At 39.1% G+C, this 27,831-nt stretch overlaps 2 protein-coding genes across 4 annotated transcripts in view; both read right to left on the reverse strand.

Moving 5' to 3' along the window:
* Positions 1-6,218, reverse strand: part of LOC6628495 (chaoptin) — a 56,657-nt gene extending 50,439 nt beyond the window's left edge. For all 3 annotated transcript variants that reach the window (XM_002051454.3, XM_015172716.2, XM_070209458.1), the window contains exon 1: positions 5,875-6,218. The gene's annotated coding sequence lies outside the window, so the exon portion shown is untranslated. The remainder of the gene's footprint in view (positions 1-5,874) is intronic.
* Positions 6,219-19,245: 13,027 nt separating this feature from the next.
* Positions 19,246-20,589, reverse strand: LOC6628493 (importin subunit alpha-5). The gene has a single exon (XM_002051452.4). The coding sequence runs from the start codon at positions 20,587-20,589 to the stop codon at positions 19,246-19,248; it is 1,344 nt and encodes a 447-aa protein (XP_002051488.1).
* Positions 20,590-27,831: the final 7,242 nt, after the last annotated feature.

Genomic DNA, 27,831 nt, shown 5'->3' on the forward strand with positions numbered 1-27,831 from the left:
TTTTAAATTGGCCTCCGCATCAATTGGAATTCATAGAACGCAACGGACGCTCTACTATATGTGTATGTTTTCCTTTTTTGTTAGCTTTATTTTTTGTGTATCTTATACTCTGCGTATTTTCAAAAAAGTTTTTAAAAAGGGTATAATAAAGTTAACAGGCAGAAGAGGACGGATGTATCCAATCTTATATATATATATATATATTCTGACGCGCGAACTTTATATCTATCCGTCCATCTACTCATCTCTTTGCCTTTTGGGCCCATTGATCCCATAGATTATATGAGTTGTTTAGACAAGGGTTCTTTCACTTAACTTCTGTAAAATAGCCACAAAATCGATAAATATCAATTAGCAGCATCACAAGTCTAACAAATGTTGGCTGTATGATATTTTAGGGTACACACAAAATATTTCACTTTTTTAATACCTGAAGAACCAAGAAGAAAGAAAGTCTACGAAAATTCCTGGTGCAGAGTATCTCCTAGTCGAATCACTTTTATTTTTCTTCTACTTTTTTTTCTTGCCTTGCGCGTGTGCCTTTCAATTTGCCGACTGCGTGCCCAGTTAATAGAACATAACTCGGCGGGCTGAGAGGCCGCTTTTCCAGCTGTTTGGCTGGCAAATATTTAAGACCAAATTGGCTTCTGGCCAACGAGCCGTTGGGCCGTTGCGAGGGAATTGTCAAAGGGTACGCAATGTGCCGCGCTCTCAATCCTCCCGCCCCCCCCCTTAAGGCAGCTCTGTTTGTCATCCATGTCTGGCGGGCAATTTCCATAAAGGACAAGAGGCTGGCACGAGGCGCCGTCAAATATGTTAAATAACAAACTATTTTGCATTTTTATTTTTTATCTGCCCTGCTCAGTGCCCCTTTCTCTCCCCCACCCACCCAACTCTCACTCTCCACATTTCTTTGTATTCGTATCAATGGCCAAGCGCTGGGCATTAGGCAAATGTGAATGTGCATGTGAATGCGAATGTGAATGTGAATGCGGCTGTGAATGTGGCTCATTCGAGCGTTTCGAATTCCTTGACGCAAATTTGTGCGGCTTGCGCTTGCCACATGAGCAGCGTCTGCTCAAGCCCCCCCCCCCCCCCCCCCCCCTCTATCCCTATCTCCCTCAGACCCCTCTAGCCCCTACCGCCGGCATCCCTTCGGTGTTTTGCGTTTTTGTTTGCACAGCCATGTCAATTTAAATCTATGTCAAAACACACGGCTTAGTTGAGGTTTATTTATGTCGGTCCAACTCCGACTCCGATTCCGTCTGGCTATGGCTCTGCCACGCCCACTGCTCTTTGTGGATCCGCCATGGTAACCTCAACCCCGCAAACGCTTTTAACCGAATTCAATAAAAATGCAAACGCTCTTTATTTGCCTTTTCCGACGTCACGTAAATGGATCTTTTGCACTATCTGGATAATATTCGATTTCCACAAATTTGTGAAATTGGTTTGGCAAACGGTTAAGTGCGCTGTTTACCGTCCGTTCCACCCATTTCATCCATTCCATCCCAACCCAAATAACATTCCGCCCCTGTGATGAAATTCTAATTTAGCACTTGCCTCTTTTATTTATTTGGTTAGAGCAGCAGACGGAAAGTTTAATACGCACACCAAATACGCTTCAGATATATGAGAGGCATAGGATTTCTTAATATATCTTAAAAGGTTTTTATCAACTGAATAGGAAGTCTCTATGCAAGGTATTTAATATAAAGATCCGATGATAATTGTTTTTACTTAAATGCCTTTTGGTTATATAAGAAGCATACGATTTCTCATGATAGCATTATAGTACATGCCTATGGAACTATTAACTAGTTGACTTGCGAACATTTATTACAGTCTTATGTTTTTATCAAGGCTAAAGACCAAGACAGACTATATATTTGCTGAATAGTTTACAATAGCAAGTCTCAGAGATAAAGGTGTATAACAACGTCTGAGTCGGGTAGAGACAGATAAGTTAAAATGGCAAGGCCTATAATTAACTTATGAATAAATAAAATAAATGTATATATTAAGCCAAGCATAACTCAACGACTTATTAAAGAGGTAAAATCTACTGGCAGCTATGATGTGGCCTATTATTGAATATGTTTTCATGTACAGTAAAGCAAATATAGTGTTTCGCTCCGTTAAACTTAAACAGCAGCATTTCTTCAAACTTGTAATCATATTGCTTTTCAGACTGTCAGAGTTGACAACTTTCTTCCTGCTCAGGCATTTATCTTACTTATAGTTTCTCTAATAGCCTCTGTCGGGCCATTAAAACTGATTTGGCGTGTATATATGCCACAATCACAAATCGTTTCCTTTTTTGGGTTTGCCCCGAAAACGTCCAACTGCATTCATATGATTAACATCAATCTGGGCGGGCTACATGGTACGGGGGTTGAGTTGCACTCGTACTCGTGCTTGTTGTCGTGCTCGTAATTAAAAATCAATCAGCGTGTGACATAAAGCTCAGTGCCGTACAGCAGATAGGCCGATAGGCATGCCATGGCTACTTACTCAGCCGACCGCTAGATGGCGTGTGCTGTACGCTTCGATAGTTGGTTCTCTGGCCCTCAGATTTGAAATGTTGGATTAAGTCCGGTTCAGCTGAGAGTCTGGGCTGAAAGCGAATTTTGCTTCTGACCGTTTGGCAGCGAACCCAATTGAGTCACAGATTCATCAAAATAAAATGTCAAGAAAAATTGAGCTTAGCTTGGTTCGTATGAAGCTTCTATCAAATTATGTCAATCAATATATTGATCAAATTGAGTTTAATTTTAAGAAAAATTTATTTATCTTTTTTTTATTTCGAAAAGCGTTTTGTTTTTGGTTTTTATTGAAACTGATCTGGCAACTCTGCTAGTTAAGTTGGCTGCGCTCAAATATTTTATTATTAAAACTCTTAAGCATTAACAACAGAACTTTCTGGAACAATCAATACTGTGCCTGGCAAAACAGAAACAACAAAAATGTGAGACAAGTTCGGAATTCATATAACAGGCTTCTTTCTGATTTAACATAGCATACTTTTTGGGGGTTGATGAAAGTTAATCAAAGTTGAAGGTCTGTAATTTTATTTGGCTTCAAAACAAATACATTTTTTTCAACTAGCATCAGAAGCAATACTCAATAAACTATTACTGCCATGTATTTGAATTATTTGTGTAACAATTTTGTACATAATTTAAGCCGAGTCTACCAATTTGCTTAGCAATTGCCATCCTTGAGGATTACAATTAGGAAATTACCCAAAAAGCCCCGCAGTCTGACATTTCCAGAGCGCGTCAGAGGCATTCAATCATTCGGTTTCGACTTTAGCTTTGACTAACGCCTACAACACACATCAAAGTCTGCGTTTCTGCTCAGATTTGACAGACAGTTTTTCACGGAGCTTGGTGCTTGTCGATTGGCTGCCTCCAGGGGCCCGACCGACAGCCGGCTGGTATTTATTTGTTTATGAAATGTTAATTAGGTGCAATAAACCTGACGAAACCAAAAATGGAATTCTTTACACAGAGTTAAGACAATGGCATGTTGGGCGCATGTTTTACCCAAAATAATAGACACAAAACTCTGTTTATTATCATTTTCACGCCTGTCGGACCAGTAACCTTTTCCGTCTGACTCTCTCGGCCCCCAAAACGGTGACAGCGATTCAACCTTAATCATCGCATTGGGTTTTATTTGCGACATTGGAGACCCCAACGAAATAAAAAAAGAGTTGAAATTGTTTTCATACACTTCTAGAGGGTTCCTGCATTTTCTTATGCAGCATGATCCATTGGGGATATATATTCGTGATCAACTGATGGAAATTGGAATAGATAAATGTTTTTATTGCATTGCATCAGCTTGGGATCGAGAGCCGAGTTTGATTATGATCAAAGTTTTCCCATTTGAACATACTTTGACCAAATCTCCATATACACATTTTCTTTTGGAATCAGTCTAGAGTTTTATTGTGGTTGGAAATACCCAAATATTTTATTGTAGTTCGCCTTTTGTCTCTGAGCGTATTTAATCTATGGCCAACCCGAAAGATAACCTTCTTGCCTTGTCTTATTTTATTTTATTTCCTCATAGCTGGCACTTGCATTGTCCAGAGGCCAAAGCATAAACAGATCAATAAAACAAAAAACAAAGTTTTTGGGGGAAAACTACTGTCAAGAGCAAAGAACAAGACCCAAAACGTGGCAACTGTCGCAGTTCCCATGCAAATTTTGCAAGCGCCCCTTGGTAACCCCATAACCCCACACCCATGATTTCCCTAGTTCCCCTCATAACTGTGGCCATGTCTATTTGTTTGTACAAATAATGTGTAAGCAGGCATATTTTTGTCAACGAGGCTAATTTCAGTCAGAGATTTACGTGACAATGGCACCCGGGCTAGCTGAAACTGTGAGAATTCCGACAGCATTCTTTGGGAATTCCAGCGGACGGGGGATAGGCTATAAGAAAAGCCAAAAAAAAAAAAAAAACCAAACGAAAAGAAAAGGAATTGCCAACAACAGCTCGACACAAAAACAATTACAAAACAAGTTCCATCAAAGCGCTGCTGCTGCTTTTTGTGGATACCTCCTGGTGAGGGGGGCAGAGGCTCGTCTTCGTCGTTTTGCGGCCAGTCAGACGGGCCATAAAAAGAAATCTAACGGCAATGGCGAAACATCAGCAAACTGGGTTAGGTGGTTAGGTGGCGGCATGTGTTTTGGCCAGGTTGAGGTGGATGAGGACTGGTTGGAGCAGTGGCCAGCACGGACAGGCACTCCTCCATTGTTATCGGCAGGTGCGTCTCAGTTACATTGTTTATTATTTTTTTTTTTTTCTTATATGCACCTATGTTAACGCTGCGACTCTGCAAGGTACTTGTTGTCTCTGCTGCTCTGCTGACTGTGGGTTATTGTATGCCTAAAATGAATGTATGACACATATTTCAGCTGCCAGTCGACAAATGCGTTCCACTTTCGCTGATAACCTACAAGCTGCAAGACCTGAGCCCAACCACTTGACTCTTATATGTCAGCCAGCAATCAGTGGGGATATCAACTGATATCTGGCATATGTCATGCATATGTGTATTAATTCAAACAGACAAACGCAGAGAGATTTCAGCTGCATAAATACAATTCAAAGAGTTATTAGCTGGGAAAATGTTTGAAAATTTTACAAATATTTTTCGACTATCCTTTAACTCTTTTTCCCCATTTTGATAAGCCTAACGCAGGTCTTGGACTTTCTGCTTTTCTGCTGAATTTCCATGTTCTTGGAAAATTCTACAACAACATACAACCGTTATAACGCAATCTTTTACCTATGCCGAGCCTGGGTCGAAATGCAAACGCTATACCGTTAACTTTTCTAAATATTTGCCCTGATCCTGAATAAGCACACGCAGGCTGAACAGCTCGCTCTCGTGTCCCTTGTGATATAAGCATTTCGTTCATTTTTGTGCATCAGCTCCACCCCCGCCACCCTCGTCAACACACCCTTGCCCAGGCCAGTCGCACAGTCGCACGTCCGCGTTCAACGCTTGTTTATTGGCTGACAAGTGCTGTGCGTCCGGCTACTATTGCGGAAATGAGCAAATGACTAATGACTGACCAAGAGTCAAACGCCTTCCTACACACACTGGACAAACACAGCCCCTGCCCCAGCATCTACCCCTCCACGGAGCCGCACTCACATCACCACAGTTGGTGGCTTGTGGAGTGCGAACAAGTCGCTTGCTGTGTGCATTGCGCTTCAATTAAAGAAACGCAGGAAATTGAACTTTTAGCAAGGAGCCATTTGGGTATGGGTAGCTTAGGAGGGGGGGGGAGCGGTTAAAGTGACAGCATCAATCGTTACGTTACGTTATGTTTATCGTTAAGCTGTACCTACTTGTCGTCTGGTTTGTGCTTAATGCAAGACGCGCGTATCCGTATCCAGTTGTTGCATACAGTACAAGTATTTAAGTATGGGCTGCTGTTACAGTTTTAAGAGCACTTCACTTTAGCACTTTACACTTGGAAACAAGCACACGCACGCACACACACACAAAAACTATAATCACTCTGTGTGCCTTGAAATATCTTGTGCGATTTCTTTGTACCGTTACAACTGCAACGACACGTTTCACGTATTCACGCTCGCCGCATGCCGACGAATATGACGCGCGCGCCTACGTTTCAGGCTACCGCTACCGCTGCCGCTGCCGCTGCCGCTGTTGTTGTCTCGCCAAATAACAAACGTGCACTGACACATCCGCACAACATTATGCGCATTTTATGGCCGACGACCTTCGCCATGGACTTCGTGCGCTTTTAGTACACCCACGAAGCTAAAGACGAAGACGCAGCCGAACAACATACAATAAGGAAAACATTGGCCTAGGCGCGCAACAGACGAACGGTAAACGTGCCAAAAATGCAATGAGCCGCATTTAAAGCATGCGAGAGTGTACAACAGCAGCTGAGAGCGTGCCAGAGAGCGCCACATGCAAACTAAAGAGCGCCGGAGCATGCGCATTAGGCAAATAGCTGTTAAATATTAGCAGCTGGCAATGCTGCGACACAGCATCGGACTGAAATTCAAAAAACCGGACACTGATTTGACGACGCTTTGACAATGAAGATGAATGAATGAGTGGTATGGTGTAGAAGGGGGGGGCGGGGTGTAGTGTGGAGTCTGTGGCTCGTTGTTGTTGATGTTGTGTTTTTTGTGTGCCCTTTGACCGCAGGTACCGGCCGACAGCTAATAAACTCGAAAACCCAAAATGTTCGTCGAATTTATTGTAAAACATTTCTAGCCCCTGGCGCTAAGACTGACAAATGGCCACGCACACAGGCAATTTGCAAGTCGCCCCCCCCCCCCCCCTCACTTGAACGAAACAATCCTCAACCTACTCCAGTGTTAACCTAACCTATAAAGTTTATGCTCGTCCTTTGGCCATTGCATGTTTTATGCTCAGCCATTTGTTGTTGTTGTTGTTGCTGTTGCTTGGTTTTTAATATACAATATTAGCCGGTAGTGATGTTTCAATTAATTTTTAAGAAGCAGCAGAAGCAGCAGCTCCCAGCCAAACTCAGGGAGAGAAACTTCTAACCGCATGCTAAGATATGATGGCAGATGCCAGCAGACAAATAAATGGCTTGCTGCAAAGGGTAAATTTTTCATAGTTGGGTGGTTCATCGAATTGGGGTCTGGGCTTAGGTGGAAATTGCGGTTTGGCGTGTTGTGCGTTTAAACTGCGCTGGACAAGCAACTAAATTTGAAGACTTCAAACAACTTATTTGAAAATTGGCAACTACTTTCGAGCTCTTAAACTTATCGCCAGGCAGACAGAATGGCGATACTCTATGGCAATATAACCTCAATATAGCCATGTTAACTTTATAGGCCAGACTAAAATGTTCAAACACGGTGCAGTAAGGAAATTTAGTTGCAAAATATGGATGCCATATATATTTTCCTATCTTTCAGGTGACACTTTTATGTGACACTCAAATTTGTCAAAGTTTCAAAAGTTTAGTTTTTCTAACAAATAGGAACAGAACAGAAGAATGGATAACATTTATGGTTAAAGAGTTGAAAGATCCATAATAAGTTAAAAATATTCCAGATGCTTTTCCGAGCTTAAGAAGATATCTATGAAAAGTCAACCGTCAAAATTTAACTGTAAGATACTTAACTGATAGAAAAACTTTAAGAGCAGCTTTAGATACAAGTATGGTTGGTTGATTTATTACTATCGCTAAGCTATCTTCCAAGCGATAAATGCTTTTAGCGCAGACAAACTTCTTTATTATCAACTTTTTTCGATTTCCCAGAAATGAAAGAGAACAAGAACTCCGTAAAACCCATAGAAAAACATATTATATATATATAAATACAATTCTTTATCTAAAAAAGAACCAAGGAACCACTATTCGTATCTTTTAAGTAATACGCATGGAACTAATCTTTATCACATCTGTAAATACCCTTATCCCTTCTGGATCATCTAAAGGCCCCTACACTGAACAAATTTTGATAGCATATTGCGTATTTTGTGATCTTATACAGCACAATCCTCTGCTTAGTAACTCACCAATGTTGATACCTCTTAAGTGCTAATCCTTAGCGGGTCGCACATTCGCAAATACCCTGAAGCTGCAGCAATTTTTAGTCTATTGTGTGTCAGCAGCTGGACGCCCCGTGTAGAAGACAATTTAAAACTCTCACTCAATATCTGTATTTACATCTCTCTCCCTCTACCTCTCCCTCTCTCTACACCGCACTCTTCTCACTCTCTCTCCAGCGCTCTCAGGCTTTTATCTATGCTCTAGTTGGTGTTCCCCTAGCTTGTTGTGGTTTAATGGATTTGCAGTTTGCAGTTTCTTAACAATTCGATGTTATTTTCGCTCTTTCACTTCCTTTTCGCGCTTTGCCCTTTTCGTGTTCAATTTTTTTTTATACATTCCCCCCCCTAAAACACTCTCTGGTTTTTTTTTTTTTTTTTTTTTTTTTGGTAATTGCTTCCCATTGTTGTGCTTCGATTGCAAAGTTGCGCCTGTTCCCAGGACTAGCCCAGCAGACCCAAAGGACTCGAAGCATTGCAAATTGTGGTGCATTGTGCAGCCAGCTAAACATTTAATGTATCTACTACCAGGACAAAGCTTAAAGCATAAGATATTTATATTTTACCATACGGGCATTTCCGGGAAAAACCCCCTTTAGGCAGCAATCAGATTTAAATCCTTTACGGGGGTATTTAACAACAATTAAAGTTTTCTTATTATAAGCAGTTTTTTTTTAAATAATTTCTATCATAAAAATATAAATATTGTTATATAACATTTAAAATGAAATGTCTTTGAATCTTACTTTTGAGTTTTCCACCAATAGGTCAGCCCTTTCAAAATGATTTAGATCTATTTTTATTCAAATGGATGAGGCAGGACCAACATGCAACCTGGCTCTCTAGTTGCCCGTTTGAATTTTCTGTGCAAATCCAAAAGTTTTGCCATTTCGATTTGGCACTGAGGCTATCGGAATCACAGTGTTGCACAAATTAACTCCCCAACCAGCACGTATCTAATTTCATTTCTCACTACATGAGTGCCACATAAAAAACTAATTCAAAGCGCTCAATATAATTTATATCGTTTCGCAGGCTATCTAAAGGACCTGGGACCGATGCTCTTTCAATCGCACACACACACACACAATCGGTCCGAAAAGGCGAAAGAAATTTTTGTAATTTTTATGACCCCAAAAGACACATCAATTCCAAAGCAAACCCCCTGAACGTGGCACGATGGGGCTTAGAATGCTGCAGGGAGGGGGGTTGTCTGTAGAGCGGGTTTGGAGCGGGCAACAACAAACATATTTAAAGATGTAAGCGCAATAAAATAAAATAATAAAAATACAACTTTTGTCCGGCCAACCCACTTACTGACAACCCCCCCCCCCTCCCCGCGCAAATCCAAGAACTTTCCATGTTTGTTTGTTTGTTTTTTGTTATTGTGGTAGTTAGGGGGATTGCGTAGGCGTGGGATGGGGTGGTGGTGGGGGTGGGGGACTCTACTATAAACTGTTCCAAGTTATCTAAAGTGTTAAATCACCTGATGCCGTCAGCATGAAATTTACGCACATAAATCTTTTAGGGCAAGCCCAAGCTCAGTCCGAGACCGAGAATGAGCCCGAAATAACATAAACCAAACATAAGCAGGCCCGTGCCCGAACGAGGGTGGTTCGAAAAGTTAACGGATTATGATAAATTGCTAAATAGCAAATTCGGATTCATCAGTGGGTACAAGTAAAGTAAAAATAAAAAAATGTTAGTTTTTTTTTATGAGTCTTAATTTAAAGTTACATTCCGAATACATTACATTATATTCTTTCCATGTTGTAATATAATATTTTAATAAAATATCATTAAAGTTATAATTATGTAAGTCAGCTTACAAAGTTGTATACTTAAATAATACATTTTAATTTAACAATAAGAAAAATCAATTAATGGTTTTCATTTATCATATATTCCTACTTTTAAGCACACATAGGCGTACGTATTTTTTTACTTCTATATAATATTAAAAAAATAATTATTATTTTTCTATACCTCTAAATATGTATTAAATTATCTATTCATTTCTTAATAATATTTATAAAAATAAACTGAAATAAAAATTAAATATTTTACTAATAATTAAATTTAATAGAAATCATTTTATGTCTTTAGTTCAAAAAGTATATACAAATTGTCAAAATATTCAGCTTTAACGAAAGTTTTTCAAAGATAAAAAATTGTAAAATTTAAATAATTTTATAAAAAGATTTATTATTATTTTATGTATTTCTTGCAAGCACTCTTCTAACTGCCCTCGCACTTGAAGTTGCCGAAAAAGGTTGCCAACAGGCCGTTGACAGTGCCGGGCTCACACCCCTGTCTGCCCCGCTGCCAGTTTCGGTTTCTGGCCCAGTCCCCTGGCCATCGATCGCTCTGAGAAAAGGTTATGTGCGTGCTCGTAGGTTTATCTATGCGGGATGCGGCAGAAAGGGCGCTTCGTGTATATTTTATAGGTTTATAAAAGCGCCTACACCTGATGAAGTGAAGCGGGGTCAGCGATGAGACGCGCTGTTACACATGTCTGGCCTCAACTTTTGGGGCCATAGTATGCTCATGCTCATTGATTGATGCGGGGCAGGAAAGTGGGAGTGCGTGCAGAGGTTTGGGTTTGCCGCTGCAGGAAGCTGTTCAAATAGTTGGCAATTGGTTGCGATTCAGCAAATTCAGCTCGATTGCCTTGCTTTGGCTTTCCTCGATTTATTTCGCTTCTTTGAAGGACAACTGCGTGAAACTTTGCCAAAGCACCTGGCCAGAGGGTTGACGGGGAAATTGGGTATTAGGAGCTGCATCAGCAGCAGCAGGTGCAGCAACTGCAGCGCACTAAAACAGCTGCAAACAGTGGCTGGGAATGAAAACACAAACAAACAGCAGCAACAATTGAAGGGCAGCCGGTGGGTTGGCGAGGGCTGTATGAGAGCAGCAGACACGTTGGGCGTGGCAAACGGTTAATGTAATGAAAATTGTAAAAGCAGCGACAATAAAAACAACATTCAATGTGGGCAATGCGAATGTGAATGTGAATCGCGAATGAAACCAAAAGCCTGGGGGAGATGTCGGCAGCAGGGATGTGGGCAAGGTGGTTAGGGGGAGCGGGAGCTGCTGAAGTTGTTCGCGACTTGAACGTTTATGGGACTGGCAATGGGCAAAAGTTTTTTTTTTTTTTTTTTTTGGTCGCAAAGCGTTTTAGAGCTCAACAATCAACTCTGCGTAGCGAGAACAACAGTTGATAGGGTCAGAGGTGCGGAAAGTGGGAATTGCCAAGCCCAGCCGCCTGCCCCCCCCACCTCCCATTCCGACCATCTAACTAAATGATGAGCGCACATGCATTTATTTAACAGGTTACTGAAGCAGCATTACCTAAGAAAATCTCATAAAACCCTTAACTTATTACACACAGCTTATTAAGAGTGCGTAAAAATGTGGGCGAAAAAGTTACGAAGTGTAAATACAGACAATTTTCATAGCAGCTGCTTAAGATTGAAGTTGGAACTGGCTTAGAATAGTAAATAAATTGCATCTATATAATTAAAAGATGCCAACTTAAATCACTTTTGCGCGTCGAACCAGCATGCAAGCAGTCGCTGGCTCAAAATTCAGAAGCAGTTTTAAATGTTGCTAATTGTTCATTTTATTTGTTTGTTTAGGGATCGAATTATTATTTAAACTAAACGAAAAACTTAGGATCTACTACACTATACTAGCTTGTTGACAGATGGATAGGCACACAGAAGTTAGGACAAAATTATGATACCTTCTACAAGGTTATAAAAATAAGAGATTTTGAATTAATTTAAGCATAACTTACCATAATTCTTTCACACATTTTCTATGTATTTACTCAGTTCCAGAGCATATGAAGTGCGGAAATTTAAATGAGGGTAAAGACAATTTAAATACTATTTAATATATATTATATTTATATATGCATATATCATATGCTAGTTATATTATCTTTGATGTGAGTGAGTATTGTATTAACTATATTTATTGCAAGCCATTCGAAAATTGAGATATGATTTTAAATATCCTTGGCAAGTTTTCAACTGCTTAAAGTCTTTCCTACTATATATTTATATGTATATTTTATATATATGATTCGATTCTCAAGTTTGATAGATCTGTGCTGCTTTTTGTTTGGGCATAAGTTGCTGCAGGCTCATGCATAAACCAAAGCTTAGACAAAGCCTTGAGAACAGCGCGCCTAACGTAGATGCTGAAAGATTTGCCCCAGTTGTTTGGCTATCTGGTTGGAATGTTGCCCGTGAGACCTGCAGCAAAAAGGCAGAAGCAGAGCGAAAATAAGTGGACTTACAACCGGGTGGCAAGTGGCCTTGCAAAACTTGCCGACAAGTTTGCATCGCTTTCGCTGGCGCCAGTAAATGTTAAGGCAGCTGCCCCACGGCCCACTGCATTACCTCCTGCTGCTGTTGCTGTTGCTGTTGCCGTGCAACAAGGTAGAACCAATAATGAAAACTACTTCAACATGCAATAAAGCAAAGTGGCAGGTTTTGAAAACAGAATACGAATAATAATGAATTAATTGATTACAGTTAAATGGCGCATGAGAGTGGAAACTTACAGCGGCAAGTGGTAGGTGCATGTGGGGGCGGGGATTGGAAGGGGGATTGGGCATGCCACTAATAACAAAACTAAATAAAGCTTTTTGCCGAGAACAGGCCACATCAAGTGTATAATGCAGCGCAAAGCCTCTAAGCGTATCAACTCTAATGAAAGGTATTTTGTTATAGTCGAATGTTTAAATAGAAATCTATTTACCACACGCTCCAAAGAGAAATTTGAATTGAAAATGGATATGGAAATGGAAATGGAAACATCTATAGTTATAGTGATAGCAATGGCAATACAAGAGACAGGCTAATTAAAATTTAATTGCACATCTAAACGAAATTTACAATAAACAAGCGAAACAACGAGCCGCCAGCCGACAAACACCAGCGGGGCCGAAAGAGAAAAACACACGAAATATATTTAAACATATAACCAACTAACATATACAAGGCCTAAAACATATGAATAACATAAAAGCTGGCACGCCGAACGCCAGATGCCCTAATAAACAATAATTGGAGGGCGACTAAATAAATATTTCATCATGTTTCAAAATATTGTAAGAATATTGTAAGAAATATTTTGTATTATTTGTAAGTTGATTAAAAATTATAGAGAAAAATCAATAGAATATTAAATATAAATATATAAATAAATATAAGAAATTTAAATTGAAAGAAATATTTATAAAAAGTAAATTTTAACATTAATATATAAAGAAGAGAAATAAATGAAATAAAGAATACAAAAAATAAATAATCCAAATATCTTAGATACATTTACATATTTAAAAAAAAAAAACTAAAAAAAAGGATTAAATGTGCAATGAAAATTCGATAATTAAATTAAACTTTAAAGAAACTAGAAAATTCGTAAATACATACAATTTATTTTTAACTATTTAATATGTGTTTTTGCTTTGGAAAAGGCTAGCTTAAAATATATATTATTTTTTTAAGATTCAAAAACTTTGTAAATATCAAATGAAAGGCCACAAACAAATATATACTATATTAATAGATAATACAGAAAGGACTGAAAAGCCAAGAAAAACTAAAGTTAATTATATTTCGAAAATGTATTTTTTAAATTGCCAAATTTCTTAAAGACAATTAAATAAATAAATGCATTTTGCAACCAACTTAAATGGGATTTGATTTTGAAATGATTTTGTTATTTGCAATTTATTTGCAAACCGAATACTACATCAAGCTAAATGCCCCAGTAAAAATACCCAAAGACAATTGGGTGTATGAAAAACGTATCATTAAATGTTAAATTCAATTGCATTATGCATTTGGCAAGTGGCATTTAGTGCGTTGCACAAGTGCTGCAACGCAGCCCTTTTACCCCCGCAATGCCAATGCGCGACCAAACACCTACTTGTGTGGATGCAACAAATTTTCGAAATGCTGTTCAACAACATCGCTGTAGTAGTTCATAGAAAACTGCGCCAAAAACTATTCTTTACATAATTTATGCGAAATTTTGCACTAATTGCAATAGTTAATGCAGATTTCAACCGCATTCGAATTTTGTACGTGACCCCGCGCCCAGTTGCCCCCCTCCACAAACCACAAAATATCTCATTTACATGCGAACCCCTCGCACAACAAGCTACCCTCGAATAAAAAAATAGAAACGAACAAAAAAAAAAAAAAAAAACAAAATCAAAAATATAAAACTGACCAAACAGCTGGAACCAACTCATGAAACACTCATGTGAATTGCATGAAGTGCGGCACGTGCACCAAATGCATCCCCATACCCCGCCCTATTGACAGCCCCCGAAATGGGTGCTCCATTTGCATCCGCCCCCTCCTTCAGATATCCCTGTTTCTGGGCACGGCACGCGCAAACAGCAATTGATTTTATGGCGTCTCTTGTTTTGCGTAGAGCTCTTTGCAACTCTATTGGCACTTTATTTAACTACTACACAGCGTTGGAAAAGCTACACAGTGCACAAAAATAAAAACAAGCAGGACCGACTGTCCTGGGCAAGTAGATAAAATACTCCTGTGCAAGATATCTTGAGAATCACAGCAATTTTTTCGCATACAAATTCATTTGCTGATCAATTCTTCTTTTCCATATATACAAAATCTGTTTAGCATATATCAATGTATACCAATATAAAATATATAGAGTATACATACCGTATAATAGACCTCTAAACAATATAGATATATAGTAAAGTTCGTGTAGTTGATATGTAAGCAGCATTGTATGACTCATAAATGCGAACTTTTGTCAAGATATCAGAAAAAGCAAAAACCTTTCGTTAAAGTCTAGTTTTCGGCAAATATTTTCCTATGAAAGCTATTTAATTATTATATCATATATTGCTCTATAATATTTAAAGATTTGCGGCAAAGCTCTATACTAAATCTCACATCTGTGCTTTATGATAGAGTAATCCGATTAATTGAGAATTCACATCTACATTTGCATAGGGACACATTCCTCATGGCACCTTTATGATATTGCATTTTGATGTGGTTCATTCTGATATAGATTTGACTGAAGTCCGCTTTTAAGTAAGGTAATTTTGTGTGTTTCTCAACTTCAACCTCGTTTAGCTTCCAGCCATACACAGCTTAGGCAGATGTAAGGTCTGAAGCAAGGGGCTGATACAATCGAAGGATTCCTTAATGGATATACAAATAAAATAACTTACATTGAGCTCAAGCCTGCGTAGCTTTAAACAATAATATAATATAAAAAATATATTACAAATATATTTCGTCGTTTAAAAATTAAAAAAAAAGTTAAGCAAATGCCAAAGGGTAAAAGACAGATAAAACAAATAAAATAATATGCCAAAAAGAAAATAGAATAAAATAAATTATAGTTTGAAAATAAACTTCAAGCGCGTTTTTCAGTTAGCGATTAACTAAAGGGCACTCAATAGAGTGCAAACAATTATTGAAAAGTCAAAAGTGTGGCAACGAAATTGTTGTTTAAAACATAAGCTCAGACAGAATTTGGATAGCTATTCGAGATTATGCAAAAATTTGCTGACACTTTTTATGCAGAGCTCACAGTATGCCATAAAATGGGCTATATATATATATATATAGATATATGTTTAGATCATGTGTGTCGGCAGACTGTAGGAACCATCCGTTCGCCCATTTAAATCGCATGGACCCAGCCACGACTCCTGTGTCCGCTTGGCTTGATTAGATTGTCACCCAACTGACGGATGTGTGTCTGCAAGTTTGGTGTTGGCATTTGGCAAATGCAATCAAGATCAGTCTAGCTGAATGAGGGGCGGCTACGGATGGGGGTTAGGGCCAGGGCTGGGGGCTGCGAGTGCTGGCTGCTGTTAAAGCTTTTGGGTTTTTGGGCTGCAGTTTTTGGGTTTGGTTACGGGTTTTTGGGTTTTTGGCCTTGCCCGCCAGCTGGCACGCCTCGTGATGCAGCGACAAAATTGAAAATGCCGCCACGCCCAGCGCATAGCAGCCGCCCCATGCCCCCCCCCCCCCCCCCCCCTGACAGCCATGTCCTCCCAATAAATTCAACGATTTGCTGGTGCGTAAATCTGCAACCAAAGCAGCGGCGCTTAAAACACCAACAACAACAACAACAACAGCTACAAAAGTGAACAACGCCCTGGTTCTGGATCTGGTGCTGGTCCAAAGCAGCTGTTCGTGTGCTAGCTCAAAGGATTTGTGCGGGATTTGGGCATAACGACAAAAACGAAGCACAGCCAAAAACAAAAGCGAACTTTGAAATTAAATTTAACCCGCCAGCTAAAGCCCGGGCACTCCGTAGCCGTAGCCGTAGCCGAAACCGGAGTCGGAGTCGGAGACGCTGCTGCAGCTACATATTTACTAGCTACAGCTCGAGCAGCCTGGCTAAGCGTTTTTCATTTTACGTATATTCTAGATTGGCTGGTGGGAAATATACAAAAAAAAAGTAGAGAGAAAAAAGCAAATTTTGTTTGATAGAATTTTCAATTTAAAAATGGCAAACACGCTTTGGTCGCGCGCGTTTTATTGAAAAAGTGCCAAATAGATTTGTGAAATTGGTAATTTAACATAATATCGGCCGCCCACACACACGCCACATATTCACAATCAACCACAGATGCCAGCACACACGCACACACACACACACACACACACACACACATCCGTGCCAAATAACCACACAAGCACCAGAGATGTTCCATTAAATCACTGTACGTTAAAAGGAATACCGTTATTGAGCTGCCAATGTACATTTAAGATTTCGAAAATTTTATTAATAGAGAAAATATTTACAGTGGAATATTCAATATTAATTTATATCAATACTGAATACTTAATATATTCCTTATATGTAACTGGAATTTTCTATTAAATCACATTTATATCCGGAATGTTCCTGTTAATGTGTCTGCAAATCTAAACAAGCTATAAACATATTTTATGTTTTGTGTTTGAACGAAAATCAAGCCCTTGGGCTCGGTTCTTGACAGGATGTAGTTGGAACCCTGCACATTTGACAGTTTATGGAAAATACCAACTATATGATCATTGTAGTTATACATTTTTTATGTTCAAGGAGGCAAATATTAATTTAACTCAAATATGCTTTAAGTTTGAACAGTTTTCTTTTGAAAAATTTTCTGCCCAAGAGAAATTTGCGTGCATATGTGCTCAAAGTCTTTTGCACTTTCAGACAAAGATGTGTGTAGACTAATCACAGTTTAGGGACTATCACTAGCTCCAACAAATCACGTCTAAAGTTATTCCACACACAAACACACACACCTGCATATATTTATGTATATATAGATACATCAGTTGTCTCATCACTAATCCCGCACACCTGGAAACGCACTCACGAGTCTGAATTTGGCTGCTCGCCTGCTCGCTTCTCGCTTCAGTTCCACAGTTCTATTTGCTGTGTGTGTGTGTGTGTGCGGGTGTGTGTTGGTCTGTCTGCCGGTTTCGATTCTGATGCCGATCCGAATCGAGTGATAGATGTACACAATTTCGCCCATTTGCATACGCAGCGCAAAGCATAAGGGTGAAGGGGAGAAGCGGCATTCGAAGATAAGTTGAAACCAGCAAAATGATTTTCATTTCAATTATTTATTGATTGATTTGCAATTTGTAACCGACCAAAAGCTGCACACCTGCACATATGTATGTGCGTACATATCAATCGACTTACTGTGGATTGATGGACTGGGCCCTGCATGGATGTGCTGGGCGTGGCAGACGTGGCAGGTGTGGCAGGAGTGACCGGCGTGGCAGTTCTGTATGTGCGATTGTGCAGCTGTGTTTGCGGCGTTGCGCATATTTAATTGAAAATGTTACCGCATTTATGAAATTGTCAATATGCAATACAAATACATGTGTGCACGCACACACACACACACACACACACACAGAAAGACACGACCACACACACCGCACACTCAACACACTCAACACACACCCACACACACACACACACACACAGACGCCCACGCATGCAGGTGTTGACGACACACATTTGACATATTTACATACAATTAGTTTGTGAAATGTAAATTCAACACACACATACACACACATGCACACACGCAAAAAAGTTTTTTGCAAAGTTAAATGCGCATAAAAAGAAAAACAAATTGAAAATCGCTGCGATAGCAACAACTTTTATCGTTGCCACCGACAACAGCAACAACAACAATAAGAACACAAATTTTCAAATTCATAAATAAAATATGCATTTACATAGATTTTTGTTACTTTCAATTAGCATGTTAAATAATCATATGGAATTGCATAGAAAATTGAAAAGGCAAAGCAAATTCAAGAGTTTTCCACATTTTCTTCAATTATTTAAACATTTCTTTGGGCTCGATTAGCATTGAAATGGACAAGAAAACATAAATGCTCTAAACAAAAGTTCTCTTTTTCTTGTACAATTTTTGAAAAATATTACTTTGAAGGTTAAAACTGGTCAAATGTTTAATTCTATTATATGGAATTGCATCTTTCATATTTTCTTAAATTTTATCAATATTTCTTTGAGTTCGATTAGCATAAAAATGGATTACGACAACTTAAAACATGTCGTTCAAAACAAACCCCATAAATTATATGAAATGACATCATTTGAAATATTTCCGAATTTAATTGCCTTCAATCAGGACTCGATTGGAAAAGAAAACTGAAATTCGAGTTCTTCTAAGATAATTAAAAACCATTTCAAAAATTTATTTCTGCTTAAATTTTCCCCCAATAATTCTATCTCATTTGCTGGAGATTTTATTGCTTTAACGTTTTATCATAGAAATTTTCTAGGGGTTTTAATGAAGGCTACAAAGTATATAAATGTTCAGTATCTCTCAATTATTCAACATTTTCTGATACGTTTGAAGAAAATTGAGTTACAGCTGGACAGACGTACATAACTTGATATATTTTCTGGGGGTTAGAGTAAGCAGCTCCTTTCACCTGTAACACACACGTGCACAACTCTGAGATACCCTTGCACATTTTCAATGCATGCAAAAAGTAATTTCTTTGCCCCCAACAAGTGGAAATATATTATGTTACATAATACATAGGATTATCAAGTTTGATGAAACCAGAAAGCGTGCCATGCTACATTCTCAGATAGACGCGCGCCTCGGGCCAAATCAGTTCCATGGCATGGCGTGAGGTGAGAAGTGTGCAGAGAGTTCTCACGGCCGCATTGTTGCTGCCCTGCAGGGCCTGAATCTTGGGCCAAATATTGCACTGCCACATGACGTGCAGCAGGCACTGTTTGCTGTGGCAGTGCTTCTCGCCGAGCAGAAAGAGCACCACAAGTATATTGCGCAACAGCTGGACGGGCAGCTCCAGACGCAGCAGATCGCATATGGCATGCAAGGCGCCGCAATCAATAAAATAGTCCAAATAGCAACGGCAGAGGTGCAAAGCAAGGCTGACCAGTGTCCAGCCAGCGGCCAGACGGACCTCGGCATCCTTCTCCTGCTTGCTGGCGCACTGGACAATCTTCTTGAGCAGGCCCAGCTCCACAAAGTGCTCCAGCTTGATGCATCTGTTGTCTATAATGCCGCCAAGCAGCTGCAGCACCAGGACACGTATATCCGGTCTGCCGCCCAGCACCAGGCCATGCACATGCAGCAATATGCTTTTGGGAAAGCGAAAGAGCGCCTGACGCCGACGATACTCCAGGCACACATTGGCCAGCACAAATATCGCCTCGCGCTGCACCTCCGGCAGCGGGCTGAGCACAAAGCGCACCACACGGCTCAGCAGCTTTGACTTGACCATGGCCGGGACCATGGTCGAGTGGTATTCGGAGATTAAGCGTGCCAGCTGCAATGCGGGCAGCAGCAGCTCCACATCCTGTGAGTGATGCAGCAAGACGGGCAGCACCTGGGCAATCTTTCGAATGGCCGTCAACGTGGGACCGGGCACCTTGTAGCGCAGCACCTGGTAGAGCAGCCACAGGACTTGCCCCTTGTCGCACGACTGCAACGGCTGTTGGCCGCGTCGTCGATGCGTCAGCATTTGCAAGAGCTCCGAGAGTAGACCCGACTCCACAACCGCATCACGCAAACGCCAGCCGGAGACAAGGATATTGCTCATCAGCGCCAGGCAACAGCATTTAATAGTGCCACGCAAACGGGACAGCTGCAGCATGTCACGGAGCAGCAGCAACAGCTCGGTGGTCAGCACCAGACGCTTCAAATCCACCTTGGTGCAGTGTGTGGTCATCTCGTGCAGCACGCGCAACGCCTTCACGCACTGCCGCGGCGAACGCTGCGGGCCCGGCTCGCGCAGATAGCCCAGCAGACCCGATATGAGGCCGCCGCGCCAGCATAGCTCGATGTTGGAGAGCAGCCAGTGGGCATATTCCTTTGCCGAGTCCAATTGATTGTCCAGATACTGAAAGCTGACCAATTTTTCGCAAATAAAATTCACCTCCTCGGTGGTCATGGCGAGGAGATGTGTGTGTTGTGGTTGGAATAAAACGCGGAAGTAACAGTTATCGCAAGATTTGTAATATTATTCCGGAATTGAGTGTTAACAACTTCTAGAATTTCAAAATATTGTAATGTTTTTTCCTATTTAAGCAAAGTTAACTTTACTTCCGCTTTCTAGAACTTGTACATTAGATATTTATGTATTTAGCTTCAAAAAATGTTGTAAATTGCTGATTAATTTTTCATGACATACCAGGGCTGGCGAACAATCAGTAGTTAAAAGTTTGTGGCCCTGCCACACAAGTATCTGACAAATTTTGCCAAGCAGATAAATTGTAATACTCTGTTTTATGCAGACCTGGGAGACCTGTCAATATCTGAATTATTTTACCACTCTCGTAACAAAAGGCCTAAACAAGAAACTTAGTGTTGGAAATTGCGATAAAAGTTTATTTTGGAACAGAAGCTAAGCCTATCTACAGAGTAGGGCGTCTGAGTTGATCCAAGTATTTAGTGTAACTTCAACTAAAAAACCATGAATAACCTATATATTTTTTGCGAGAGGTAGATCTATAGACTTTAATCGATAATTGAAAATAGTTTGTTTGTGTGCGTACTTATCGGTAATTGTGCTTTTCTATTGATTTGTTAAAAGTTTCGTTTTCATGGCAACTCCATTTCCAACCTAAGTACCCAATGAAAATGTGCAGTTAAGTTAAATGAGTTACTCAACACTATGTTGGTATAGACACTGTTGCCACAGAAAGTTTAGCTCAAAGAAGTTGTAGCACTTGACAGCCCTATTTGACCTTCAGTCTTATAGGCGCAGAGCAAAAGTCTGCGGCACTTGAACAACTCTGATGGTACTTGAAAGTTTTCTTTCTTATACATATGCGCTGTAACTTCCGTATGTCTACTTAAAGTTCAGACCAGCTTCTTTCACTCTCTGCCCACTTGGTTTACTTAATTGCCTTGACTACTTGCTTTTCCATTTCAACCCCTCGACCGGCCCCACACAAATCTCAGTCGAACGCAGAACGCTTCGTCGTCCTGTCCAGAAAGCTGAACAGCTAGCTATGCCTGCCCCACAGTGGACCAGCACTCTCTTCGGCTCTTATTAAATTTACAATTGCATGGATTATGTCAGACTGGAAGCAGCGTTAAGGAGCTCAGCTGTGGCTCAATGTAGCCACTTCACTTCGATTTTTGCTGTCAGCCAGACCAGACCGGACCGTTGCTCCTTCAAGAGCTAAAGATTTCCTAAAGAGCTTTAAATGCCAATCAAGCGGCTGTGATTGTATATGGGAGTGTTTGGGTGAATGGGTGGGCGGCTGGTTGGCAACGAGAACGTAACTAAAGTCCAGTTGATAATTAATAAATTTCTGGTGTTGTCTTAAGACCATTCTATATAAATATATATAGACATACAAAGCAAAGCATTTATTTATGTATGACATGAATACGAGTATAATTAGCCAGATACCTCACACACTTTAAACATATATAATGGGTATGAATGTAAAGTTTACCAACAAAAAATGGGCCATAGTTAAGCAGAGCTTATCAAAAACTAATTACAGGAAATCTCATAGTCATAGACTCATAGACCTCCAGTATATAAATATAAATTTAATGTAATAAACATTTTTTATGAGAAATATCTAAGTACCCTAATCAAAATCTAATTGCAGAATAACTTGCATGGCTGTGTCATTAATTTATAATTTCGTATTATTGTAAGCCTACAAAAAATATTTGTTAAGCAAAAAATAAACAAAACTTGAATACAGGGTATCTTATAGCGTCCTTAGCCTATTCTTAACAAAACTAAAAGAGTTGCCTTAGCTTCAGCAGCATTGTACAGTACATAAGAGACAGATCAACTATGAGATACCCCGTGTTTCACATCTAACCCTCTACTTTCTTTCTCGTTTTCTCGTAAAAGTGGATTCATAATAAACAAATAAAAATATAATATATAACCTTAAATTCCGTTCATTTTTGGTAATTTTTAGTTGGCAATTAAACTTCTGATAAACTATTTACAGGATGTCTCAAAGTCATGATAACTGCAAATAAAATAATAAAAATAAATTACTTTTAAGCAATTTTCAGCTGATATAGGAAGATCCTACAGGATCAACTACTTACAGGATATCTCAAAGTCTAGCTAGCTATCATTGAACATATTTCTCATTGCAGCTGTGTGCGTGTGTCTCTCTTAAGCTCTAGTAAACAATATTTTAGCGCTTGTCATTTGTCTCACGTTTCTTAATTAGCTGCAGGATAATGGGCCGAAGCACGTGCTGAGGTAAACAAACGCAGGCGTCGTTGCCAGCGCGTCGCCTCAACGCCTGCGCAGCTTATGCAGCGCACAAAATTTTTGCTCATTAATTGTTACGCATATAATTGCAAAGTAATTGGGAAAATTTCATTACAGCCGCGCGGAAAGGAAGCACAGTAAACCAACAAAAAAATATATATTATATAAACCAAAACAAAAAAAAATAAAGCGAAGCAACTCGTCGCAACTTTGAAAGCAGCGCGTTATATCGGCTCCTGTTCAGGATATTCGAGACAGGATTATAAATCAATTTGGTAAAGCTGCCAGAATGACAGTGTAACGACAAGCAATGCAAAAAGTTGGCTCACACAAGCGTCTTTAAGCTGCTTTTGATACAGCCAAGCCCCCAAGCCCCAAATCCATGTAAGTATGGCTCATTGTACTACAGCATAATGCATGTATTCAGACAGATTACACATATATATATATATATATATTTATATATATGTCAATTTATATACATATATATGGAGATACACATAGTCGGTAGGCGTCGGCGATTTGTTTTGTTTGCCATTAGGTTTTCAGCTATTGAATTTCATTGTGCTGCTCCCTGTGCCGTAATAAATTTAATATGGGTCATTTGTATGACATTCGTGGTGGCATACTCTGCCTACCCCCCCCCCCCCCCCCCCTGGCACCACTAACCCCTAACCAAATGCCGAAATTCTCTGGCGTTTATTCACTTTTTGCTTTTCTCATCGTCTATCACGTTGTGCTTACTTCTAGGTGTGTGTGTGTGTGTGTGTGCGAGGGTGGCATTATAAGTAGCTTCCCAGCTGGCAATGAACCTAAGAATCGACAATTTCACACTCCATAAATATACATAATGTAAGCTTTTTTTCGTTTAGGCAGCCATTTAATCACATTCCCCATTTACGCTTGTTATTTCCAATATAAGTAAAATTTCCATTTATCTACTTGATATATCTTTTTTAATTATCCTAGAGAAAATTTAAATTCAAATTAAAGTTAGTAAGGAGCTACTAGTATTTCAGAAATGTTAACTTCTTGCGTAAAATAAAATTATCTCAGCTAAAGTATGTAAAAGTAAGGTAGAATAGAGATCATTGTATACATTAATTAATTAATTAAATAACTTACTTATATTGAAAATAATACTATTTTTTTTCTAGGCGATAAGCGATTCTATATAAGAAAGCGATTCAAATAAAATAAAAATCAATGTAGAAAAATTGTAGAATAAAAATGATGAAATATATATATTGAATAATAAAAAAAACTAAAGTTTATAATATACTATAATATGATAATATTAAATCATAAAATATAATGTAACTTTTTAAAATTGGAAGTAAAAGTAATAAAGGGCATATATATGACTATGTAACTATGTGTGTACGAATATGTATACATAAATTTTTAAATATTATAATTTTATATTTAAAAAACAAACTATGCACGTACATTTATTTAATTATTTTAAATATTAATTTATTTATACTATATTTGTTTGTATATTAAATATAAATTTCAATCTGCGCTTGGTTTCAGCTCTATTTGCTGTTTCAATAATTAAAGGCAACTTTATGTTGAATATAAGCCGAATAGTGTTAGACAAGTTCATTTGCCTTGTCTTTACTTTTGGAATATTCTTCTTCTTCTTCTTTTTTTAAATTGTTCAAATATTTGTTAAGGTCAAAATGCCTTTTACTTGGCTTACATTTTTTCGGCCAGTCTTTTTGCGCCTTTCTCAAGAACAACATCTTCTTTGCCATATTCTCAGCTTCCTAAATAGTTGTTGATTCGCCCTCTCTCATCTGTGCTGGGCTGTTTTGCCTACGCCGGTTCTGTGTTTTTTGTAGACTTTTTTTTTTTCTTGCAGTGCCGCTGCGGCTGCTAATTTTGGTTTTTGCTTCGGTTATTCGGCAAAGCCCAACAAAAGGCGCAACAAAGCGTTGGCGCTGGGCGTTGCTCAGTCTTTCAGTTTCTCGATTTCTCAGTTTCTCAGTTTCTCGGTTTCTCGGTTTCTCGGTAGCCAGTTCTCAGTTGGGCTCAGTTTTCGGTTAGCCGGGCTCTCATCGATGTGCCACGTCCTTTTTGCTTGTCTTTCTGCCAATGACATGTTGCAAATTAAAAAAGGGTATGCCTGAGCAATCCTGTTGCGGTTAAGGTCTCCAGCGTTGACACAGGGTGGGGAACGGTTTGGGGCGGCAGCCCGGTCACTCGTTCAACTGGGAATCGGGAGCTCTGGTTCTGTGTGTCCGGTAACAGCATTTTAATGATGCCCATTTTTGCGGCCAGGGTCAACAGCAACTGGCCACATAATTTGATGACAAACAATTTGAGCGTAAGTTTTGTCTTTGAGAACATTAAAGTTACGCAAAATGTATGTGAAATAGCAGCAGCTTCAGCTTTTTGTTTAGTTCAGCTCTATTCTCTCTCTCTCTCTTTCTCAGCTGGCTGAGCTATGCCGAGACTTTTGCATAAAACCAAGACGAAACAAACATCCTGAATATGCCAGAAAAACTTTATACAGTTGCGTTATTTTACTGAGAATTTTCAAAAGACGCTGTGCTGCTTATGAGCCAAGTGCAAACGAGCGGAATTTAATAAATGCCACTCTCTCCCTTCCCCACCCTCTCTCTCTCTCCTCCTCTAGTTCATAGTTTGTGCTCAGACATTGCTTTGAAGTTGGCGTCGTCACCACAAAATCTGTCAACTAATGAAATATCTAAAGAATCTAAGCAAATCTTTGATTGACTCTTAACACTAGACAGCTATTTCAGCTTTTTGTTTTGTAAGTTGTGCCAGACTTTACCGGGAAAAACAATATCAACTTTATATATAACAAGTTGCTTGTTTATATTAACTAACAACATAAACATCATGCCAGCTATAAACTATTCTGATAAACTTTATTTAAACCTATCAAGAGGCTTCTTTCATTTCATCGAAAATATTTATATGATACTTTTGCCAGAAGATTTATAGAGTTCAGAGTGAAACGAATTTGAATTATAATAATTGTATATGTAGATTTTTTCTAAAAATATATAAGCTACTTGTTGTTACACATAATGTATAAATAATTTAGTTATAATTTTGTTATTAATCAACTAATCATTTGATTGACTTTATAATATTATTTATTGTCTGCAATAAATAAAATAGACCAAGGATTACAAAAGAAAATCGATAACTATCAAATTTGTTTAAAATCAATATTTGTATATTTCTTGCACAAATTTAAGATCGGCAAAAAGTATTTATAAATCATGGCTTGACATTATTGTCTCTTATGAGGACCCTTTTGAGAATTTCGCCACTAATAAGGTAAATAAAGGATTCCTTATATTCCTTAAATGTGCACAGTTTTGTTTGTTCCTTTTGATGTTGGTATTTTGAAAATCTGTGCAGCACCACAATGCCTGTCAACCATCACAAGTGGGGCTGGTCGGGTCGTCTTCGATTATGCCATTTAGCAGAGCAAATAAATACAATTGCCGAGAGCCGCGTCTCAATTTCAATTGGGCGTAGGATGAGTGGGTGGGTGGTTGTGGATGGCATAACTAAGACAAACAACAACAAGGAAAGCTCAACGGCAGAGCCAGAGCAACGAAAAGTAAAGCCAGTAGAGGCCGGGATGAGGCAGGAAGTAACTTGGCAAGCAACGTGAAGCGAGAAACTCACAAGGAGCTTTGTTATTTTTAACAGCAATTTCCAAGAAAAACAACAGAAAGCCAAGCGAAGCAAGCGTTAACAGAGAAGTGGATGCAGCGTGTGGGGCACGCTGAGAGAAGAGTAGCGTCTGAGCGTCTGCTGCTACAGCTGAGCAGCAAAGTATATTTGCCGCCATATTTGAGACAACATCGCGTATGAGATACGTGTAGCAGCAAGCATGTGTGTGTGACTGAGCGTAGGGGTGTGTAGGTAGCTCACAACACAGGCAGCAGCTACGCATTGTGCTTCCGTTTCCGCTTTGTTGAATTCCACTTGTTTACTCGATTTAAGGAAATATTACCGGCACAAACAAACAAAGTGCAACGCCGCCAACAGCGCGCATGCAGCACGAGCCCTAGCTCATTGCGTCTGTGTGTGAGTGTCTGTGTCTGTCTGTTAGTGTGTGTGTGTGTGTGTACGTGTAGCTATGTGAGTGGGACTGTGTGTGTATGTCGAATAGACAAGTCATAAGTTTTTATGCTCCGTTGGAGCCAAGTAGTAAGAAATTTTTATGCTTTGAAAGTTGCCGTAATAACTCACACAAAAATACAACTGAGCAAGTAAAAACGCAAAAAACAAAATATGTAAACATCGATAAAAGAACGAAACTCTAATGCTCTATAAATATTTAGAAGCTTAAGAAATAAAAGACTTTTTATGCTTCTATTTGAATATCCTACTCAGAGCAAGCATAGATTTATTCTAAAGTTTTGCTTTAGATTTTCCAAATTATTTGATTGGAATTTGAGGAAACTTATAATATTTGGTAAAAGTCTTATAATATAGTAGACCCGAAATTAATTAATTTAAACTTTCTAAGAGTTCAAACAAGTCTAATTAGGTTGAGGAGCACCATATAAGAGTCTTCTTAATTTCCTCAATTGCTGTAAGCATTTGTAGAAATCAAATGGATTTGCTTAAACATGCCTTGAGAATTAAAGCATATCTTTAGAATAATTTCAAAGATGTCAAAGAATTTGATTACACTCTTAAGCACAACCCGTTCGGGAGAGTTTGTTAACTAGCATGCGTCGAATGAGGGTTTGTTAATTGTGCTGAAGAAAGTTAAGCGAAAGATTAACGACAATTGTCTGCTCGTAAATAACAAGCTGGATAAGAAAATACATTACCTACTTTAACAAGTGAGAGCATTAAAGGAAATAAAAAAGAAAAACTCTACAAGAAAAATAACAAAAAATAGTTGGGCGATAGGGGCAAGCGGCATGC

Source organism: Drosophila virilis, chromosome 4 (assembly GCF_030788295.1).
Source record: "Drosophila virilis strain 15010-1051.87 chromosome 4, Dvir_AGI_RSII-ME, whole genome shotgun sequence".
Classification (NCBI taxonomy): Eukaryota; Metazoa; Arthropoda; class Insecta; order Diptera; family Drosophilidae; genus Drosophila; species Drosophila virilis.